The 8,540-nt window shown below is 36.1% G+C and overlaps 2 protein-coding genes across 2 annotated transcripts; one reads left to right on the forward strand and one right to left on the reverse strand.

Annotated features, from left to right (window-relative positions):
• The first annotated feature begins 3,196 nt into the window (after positions 1–3,196).
• LOC119989539 (probable xyloglucan endotransglucosylase/hydrolase protein 6) lies at positions 3,197–4,885 on the forward strand. The gene is made up of 4 exons (XM_038835144.1): positions 3,197–3,458; positions 3,581–3,681; positions 3,783–3,979; positions 4,196–4,885. The coding sequence occupies exons 1-4, from the start codon at positions 3,260–3,262 to the stop codon at positions 4,584–4,586; spliced, it is 888 nt and encodes a 295-aa protein (XP_038691072.1). The 5' UTR covers positions 3,197–3,259; the 3' UTR covers positions 4,587–4,885.
• Positions 4,886–7,323: 2,438 nt separating this feature from the next.
• LOC119989548 (homeobox-leucine zipper protein HAT22-like) lies at positions 7,324–8,540 on the reverse strand. The gene is made up of 3 exons (XM_038835154.1): positions 8,046–8,540; positions 7,858–7,937; positions 7,324–7,744 (listed from the first exon to the last, which is right to left on the reverse strand). The coding sequence occupies exons 1-3, from the start codon at positions 8,493–8,495 to the stop codon at positions 7,477–7,479; spliced, it is 798 nt and encodes a 265-aa protein (XP_038691082.1). The 5' UTR covers positions 8,496–8,540; the 3' UTR covers positions 7,324–7,476.

The following is an 8,540-nucleotide window of genomic DNA, read 5'->3' on the forward strand; positions in this document are numbered from 1 at the left end:
TTTACGTTTCTTGGAAGTGGATGCTACTTCGTTACGTGCAATTCCCGCACTCGTTAACATCTTGAGGTGATGGAACGTAGAAGGACAAAAGAGGCTAAAATCCCTCGGCCCTCACATGCACATACATAACATAAGAACCCAGCACAAAACAAAGATAGAGATAGGCAGAGGGATAGATGGATAGAGATAAGAGAAGGCAAGCAGTACCTGCCACTTGATAGTTGATCCCCACAAAATATGAAAGTAGTATACCGGGACTTGGATTACTTACCTAAACAAACATGGCGTGGATGGGAACATAAGTTAATGGGACCAGAGCATATTATATATTGTATAATGTATGTGTAAGAGGGTGGTTATGACATGCACATCATGAATAATAGCATGCATTTAATTAAAGTAGATTAACCCACAACCTCACATATGCGTTGATCCATATCTTTTCTATACATGAATTAATGTATCATCCGCCTATACATGTGGGGTGTCCAGCGTCCATGTCTCTGCATCAATCTATATATATATAACTGAGGGTCCACAACACTTCTCCCTAATTCATGGTGCCACGTGGACGTCTTTACAAAAAAGCCTACATAGACAAAAGAAAATTTTAAAATATATTAGAAAACTTTAAGACCCACAACCACACACATAAATATATTGCAAAACTTTAATACCCATAACCACATTCATACACTTTAATATCCACAACCACACTCATACAGTTAATAGTATTCAAATAATTTTAAAATTATATTGAATTGTATGGGAATCAATCTATATATATATAACTGAGGATCCACAAGGCTTCTCCTTAATTCATGGTGCCACGTGGACGTCTTTACAAAAAAGCCTACATAGACAAAATAAAATTTTAAAATATATTAGAAAACTTTAAGACCCACAACCACACACATAAATATATTGCAAAACTTTAATACCCACAACCACATTCATACACTTTAAGACCCACAACCACACTCATACAGTTAATAGTATTCAAATAATTTTAAAATTATATTGAATTGTATGGGAATTTAATGTTTCATAGGAGTGGTTTGATGTTGTTTTGGTTTCTCAAAGGTCATGTATTGCTAATTATGAGAGTCTTTTGATATTACTCAATTAATAAAATTCATTTGTAGTATTTAGTTTGAAAACATTTTGTGTGTTTTTGGCATTAATTACCATCATTTTGTGAGAATTTTTGTGTGTTTTTGTAGTATTTAGTTGATGTATTGTGCATGTTTAGAGTTTGGTCAGGTTTAGTAGTCTATTTGGATTGCAACATACACAACATGATAGGTTTTTCTCATGCTATATTGTTCTAATGTGTAAGTAAATTCAACCCATTTGGTATTAGAACATGTAAGTGGTGACAGGAAAGCACAGTAGAATTCAATGAGTTGTTGAAGGTCAAAGTGATTATAGGCACAAATCTACCCGTCATACATAACATTTCAAAAATATAAATTCAAAAATCTTATTCTAAAAATATTAAGAATTTTATTCCAAAAATACTACTTATGTTACATTGTACTTCTCGATATTAAATGTCACTTTGTAGAGATTTTTGTACTAACCATACAATATTGTCTCATAAACATGTCTTTGGTGACCTATAACACTTTGTAGATACTAGCGACGCAAATAAAAATTGATAAACTCTTAGCATACTTATTCCTTATGCATCTAATTTCTTACACCCTATTAGAAAAATTTTTTCTTAACAAATTAAAAAACAAGTATTGTACATATTTTATCTTCATCTCACAATCATCTCTATTTTCTACAATTAAAGCTCTACTGTTCTTCATGTTAACAAAGTATCAAAAAACTTTCATATATCTCTATTTTCCAATCAAAATATGTGCCGCGCGAAGCGCGAGCATGCAACTAGTTATTATTTATTTGGAAGAAATCTCATGTTTTTATTTCAAGACGTACGTTATCTTCTCGTCTACTTATTTTTCCTACGCTAATATTAATTAATTATTAGAAAAGGCCAACGTACAACACTGATAATCAAGACAGCACATATTATATATAGTTCTTCGTTAACATGGGTTAGTTAATAATGGGGAAGCATCATGCATGTATCTCATTGTTGTTGGTTAGTCAAATCTAACCCCTCCTACTTACCAGCAACTTATTAATCATATTTAAAAGCTGTCCTCCTAACTTAGGATAAGGCTTCAAACTAATGTTTCACTTGCACTATTTATATATGTACATATATATATATGTATTTGGCTTGACTTGGAACTATTTATATAGTAATAGTGAGAAATATCTGTACAAATGATTAACGACTAGGAATAATTCCATCTTTTCGAAGATGCAATAATTTTTTAAAGATTAAATATGTTTTGACCAATTCAATTATTCAAGGTGAAAAAAGGTCAGCAAAAGTAAACTCCATGGTTTGACAAATATGGAATGATGGGCCTAAAAAATCCAAAGTTAAGCCCAGATTGTAATATGAGGCTTACAGTTTAAGAAGCCCTTGTGGGTCCCAGTCTCCCAGCCATGGAAGGTCCCTACCAAATGGGCCGTTCAATGTCAATCACTATCTCTTTGGGCTGTCCACAGATAAAATAAGCCTTCGAGTTGTGATTGGATGTATGTCTATCTATGCCTAATTCCCTATGGCATATGGGTGGAGTAAAATCCCCATAATTAGGTGAAATTGCTAAAACATGTGACAAATGATGTCGTTTCAACTTTCCCCTCAATTTATCAAAGTTAAAAGTTTCTACTATTCCAGTATTGTTTTTCTAGCATGTCGAGTGCAGGACTAAACCAATTCGCTAGGCACTTAATTTGTAACATGTTACGCATGCATCTATAGTTACTTGCACATTGCTTCACGATATTAACTACTTACCAACCTAATTATTTGAAGACACACATGGATTCCTAGTTGTTTTCTAGCTCCCAGCACAAAATTCTTAACATAATTACATAGATTCTTATGCAGAAGGTAAAAGTGAAAAATTAATGGAAGAAGTCTCTTTGAGTCGTAGGGGATAATGGAGGTAGGGCCTAATGATGGCTTGCGATTAGCTGGACGTGAAAGCAAATGTGTTATTGGCGCCTTCTATTTGAATGCCAGTACTAGTAGTCCCCATCACTTCGCTCTATGCACTCTAACTCTACACACTATACATATATAAATACACCATCGCCAGAACATCTTTATAACCCATACTCTTAATTAATCATTCTCTTTTTTATCTAATTTCATCACAAAAGCAGCATGGCCAAGTATTTTGAGTTGAGAAATGCTACTCATCATGTTTTGGCTATTTTGCTACTTTGCATTCTTGCATGCTCTCTCTGTGTTTCAAGCCGTCCAGCCACTTTTCTTCAAGATTTTACAGTCACATGGTCTGATGGCCATTTAAGGCAAATAGATGGGGGCAGGGCTATTCAACTTGTTCTTGACCAAAATTCAGGTTCTCTACTTCACAACATTTTTTTTTTTCCTTTTGTTGTGGGTTACACCCCATTATTCTAAGTAATTTTAGTTTAGGGATCATTTCGTAATGATTAGATATATATTACAATATTATTCCAGGATGTGGATTTGCTTCAAAAAGCAAGTATTTGTTTGGTCGTGTAAGCATGAGGATAAAGCTCATCCCTGGAGACTCTGCTGGGACTGTCACTGCATTCTATGTACGTTAATTTAAAAAAATTTCAACACTTCAATAAGTATGATCTTCTGGGTTTTGTTGTTAAATTGGTGTTTTTGAATATTCTATCTCTATCATACACAGATGAATTCAGACACAGACAGTGTAAGAGATGAGTTGGATTTCGAGTTCTTGGGGAATCGATCTGGGCAGCCTTACACGGTTCAGACCAATATCTATGCTCATGGAAAAGGTGATAGAGAACAGAGAGTTAACCTCTGGTTTGATCCTGCTGCAGACTTCCATCTCTACTCTATACTTTGGAACCACCATCATGTTGTGTAAGTAAATGCACATATATAATTAGACTTAAATGATGTGAAAGAAAAAGAACTGATACAATGCACAGGGATCCCCCTGTTTCGATCTCGTCGTCTAGGGATTCTGTACCGAAAGCTCCAACCAATTCATATTTATATTTATGGAGTAGTACTGCGTGCAAGTAGTTGCAAGAATACGAGCTCTTAAGAATATTATTGATTGCAATTTGCTTGCAGGTTCTACGTGGATGAAGTGCCAATCAGGGTTTACAAGAACAATGAAGCCAAAGGAATCCCATATCCCAAGCTCCAGGCAATGGGAGTATTCTCCACATTGTGGGAGGCTGATGACTGGGCCACACGAGGAGGCCTTGAGAAAATTGATTGGAGCAAAGCCCCCTTCTATGCTTATTACAAGGATTTTGACATTGAAGGGTGTCCACTCCCTGGACCGGCAACCTGTGCCACAAATCCTGCAAACTGGTGGGAGGGCAGTGCCTATCAAGCACTCAATGCTGTTGAAGCTAGAAGATACAGGTGGGTTCGCGTGAACCACATGATATATGATTACTGCACCGACCGATCTCGCTACCCAGTGCCGCCACCGGAGTGCCTGGCTGGCATCTGAGAGAGTGAGAGTCATCCATAATGACCAACCATGCAACACGGGAATGGTACTGTCATTCGTGTTAATGTCATACTGTGATATACGTACATGTCCCTTCTACGATACATTTGCGTGTGAAAAGAGCTGCTAGCCCATGCAAATAAATGGGCAATAATATGCCGTAAAGTGTGCAAAAGTCAATATCTAATTAAATGTACTCGTGTGCCTACGTATATCGTGCAAATCATTTAAGCTTTCTCCATAATTGTGAAAATTATTATATCCTCTTCTTCCAAGGAAGATGAAGGTCTATTCTATTCCATGGACCATCCAGATGTACCCCAATGGCCTAATGGCTACACTTATTATTACTAAACAGTTTTTGGGATTTGTATATATGAATTGTGAGATCAATACCCAATAGCCTAATGGCTACAATTATTATTACTAAACAGTTTTTGGGATTTGTATATATGAATTGTGAGATACATGTATATGTATTGATCGTATACGTTTAGAATATATACAACTGTGTGTGATATGTTTCCTTAACGATCAAGGAAATTAAATCACCATAATAAGTGTGACAGATACAAAAGATAATATTTACAATCATATATTCACAGTCCCACATAACAGGCTAGCTATACTTCAGTAGTGGATTCGCATGCTTATGTAAACAGAATATCTTCTTTCAATCACCAGGATTATCTCTATCAATTACAACCACATCAAATCAAGTGATGGCCGTAATTTCATTCTAATTGGGGGGAAGTTTTAACAATATAATGACCCATTCTCTCCACGATGGTTCAAACCTATCCGTCTTAATTTGTTTATTCGTCTTGCAATAAAGAAAAGCATGTACGGCAAAAAGGCACAAGTTGAAACAACATGAATAAGGAAATTTACTTAGCCTGGTATATTATTGTTCAAGTATAGATCAAAGCATGAAAAAAAACATGTGATTAATATCAGTGTGCAAACGGATAAGGTCAAGTACCGAACACAATGAACAGAAACCACATATTTGTGGGATCGCATGTCATAATTATTGGAACAGAAGAGCAGCAAATACAATAACTAGGGAAGGATCATCATTTCTGCTATAGTATATCTGCTACTTTCAAAAAGTCTATATATGATGGATGCTCTTCACATCAGTAAAGGTTTTAAAATGGAATAATCAAAATCACACAAATAGCATAATTATCAAAGTCCAGAGTATTTGCGTATATCAATTGGAGATCTTTGATAAAAATCTAATGAAGTTGGAGAAATACTTATTTGCATTGTCAATTTTCGCTGCAACAGGTTCCGAAAAGGATGGATATTTCCCGAACAGGGCAGTAAATAACCTGGAACACAAGCATGTAAGAGAACCAATTTACCAACTGGTAAACATAAGGGTATTCTCAGTAGTAAGAAATTCTTATGCCAAACGCAAAGATGATCTCACTTGGATTATTGCCATCAGTAGTTATGCAGTGAATAATCATTCCAAAAAAGAAAAAGGTCGCTGTTTCTCAATACAATTCCCAGGTAAACAAGGACCTAAACTAAACGCCAATAAATTAAAACCTATGGGCCAAGTGGAACTATTTCTCCCTTTTTAACAAGGAAGTTTTTGTTTTAAACAATACTTTAGATGCCGTAGACCTAAGAACAGGAAAGCTACGATTTTCTGCAAAGCACTGCAAGCAACTGATTCAACATAAAAAATGAGGTCGCAACATGTAAAGAATAGAGATATGAGCTGGTCTGGTTCGTCGTCTTCCGCTCATATTTCAACTGGACTTGAGGCATCATTTGCCCGTAGCTGTGTTGCTTCTCATATTGGACTGATGCTATGCTCGGGCCTTTCTCTCATGGGCTTAGTTTGTTTAGTCTGATGATGGGCCTCTCAATTCTAGGTCCATATTTCAAATCTACAAAAGGGTCAATCTATTTTACATTTGAATTATCATTTATTTATTGCAATATAATCAAATCATTTTTGTACATATATACTATCAGGCTTATACCCGTTGTAACTAACCTTCAACTTTCAATGAGGACACCTTCTCTATTTGTTCTTCTTCTCTGCTACGTACTTCTGTTTTTAACCATGTAATTTCCTGATAATCTCAACTTATAATATGGCATTGGAGCCTCAACAAGATCCTCCTCTGGCAGGGACTTCCAACATGTTTTCAGAAGCTATTACTCAAGTATCCTAATTTATAAATTGAGTTTGAAATTGTTATAATTTTAGTAGTTTAAAATTCTACATCAAAACTCATCAAAGAAAAATCACAAGAAGCAAAAAAGACCAAATCATCATAAATATAAACGAGACATAAAATCAAAATTGCGAACTATAAACTCAAATGACAAATCCATCACCAGCCAAAACACTAATTTCGACACAAATCCATCACCGCCCAGAATCCCAAATCACGAACCATAAAACAAGTCCTGACTTTTGATGCAAAACACTTGTCGTGTCATGAGTGAAAGAAAGTGGCTGGAGCTTCAGCAAGTAACTCATGACAGTATAGTGACACCCTAACACACCTCATGACTAAACGAGTTTTAAGACAAACGAGGTGAGTCGGCTTAATAGTTGGTGCTTTTTTTGAGTCGTAACTCACTCCCAAACACACCCAATATCATCTCTCATTATGTGTGTATTGAAAAGTGAACATGAATCCTGTTCTTTTCTTTTTCTACGTGACTTCACCACTCATTTTCATTTCATTCTTTTAAAACTAAACAAACTGAATTTTGTAGACAAGTTAAATAATTACACTAGCTAATACAATATTTAACCCCTAACAAAAAAAATAGAGGGATCGGTCCTCATGAGAGTCTATATATAAAATTCATTTTTATCTGTTTCTAATTTGACATTGTACTTGAATTTCAAGTTTCAACAAGCTGCGGGAGGATTATTGAAGGGATTGTAGAAGTGAGGCTTTGGAGCTTTGGTTGCGCCACCGTGATCAGAACCGCCGAGTCTTTCACAAGAAGGGCAGATGGTGAGAGTGGCCGCCGGCATGTGCATGTAAAAGGGTTGTGCCAATTTGAGTGCTTTAAGCTGTTGGAGCTCCTTTTGTAGCCTTCTGTTCTCATCTGTCAGCGTCTCGCAGCACTTCTTCAATAACTCACAATCCACCTCTGTTTGCTTCAGCTTTGTCCTGCATGTTATAATAAAATAAATATCTCTATAATTTCTCTAAAATCTCAGATTAAATTAGATTCAATCATGATATATTAATTAATTTCTTTGCTTAATATATAAATTGATTACCTGGCTCTCCTGTTTTGGAACCACACTTCAACTTGTCGTGCCCGTAGATTCAACTGCCTTGCCAAAGCCTGCTTCTGTTTCTGTTCGATAATCCAAGAAATTATATTAAAGATACCAAATTTAATCAATTAGTAATATAAAATCAAAAAGAGAGAGAGAGAGAGAGAGGAATTAATTGGTTAACTTACAGGATTGAGAGTGCTGTGTTGCTTAAAGCTTTCCTCTAAGAAAGCAGATTGTTCTTTGGTGAGCCTTAGTTTCTTTCTTGCATTACTACCATCTTCATCTTCCTCACTAACCCTCTCGATCTCTATCTCTTCACCGCTAAGGGCTCTCTCCCTCTTCACCGAAAACGATGAAACGGCACTAGTACTGTGAGGAGAGGAAGTCTGACGGTACAACTCACCATTACTAGACTCTTCAGGGATATTATTATTCTTTCTGCTGGTTCCGAACTGATGATGATCACCGGATAGGCCCAGTGTCAGAGTGGACGGTTCAATTTCATAAAACTTGAGGGATACTGCATGCTTCATAATCTTGGGTGTAGTATTATTAGACTTTGATGGAGAAGTAGAGGTTGGACTGAAGCCTAACCCAAGAACAAGGCCTGTGTTGCACCCATCATCCAAACCCATTTAGCTAGCTTGTTTTTCTTCTTGTGCGTGTGATCGATATGGAGA

The sequence above is a fragment of the Tripterygium wilfordii genome, chromosome 3 (assembly GCF_013401445.1).
Source record: "Tripterygium wilfordii isolate XIE 37 chromosome 3, ASM1340144v1, whole genome shotgun sequence".
Taxonomy (NCBI): domain Eukaryota; kingdom Viridiplantae; phylum Streptophyta; class Magnoliopsida; order Celastrales; family Celastraceae; genus Tripterygium; species Tripterygium wilfordii.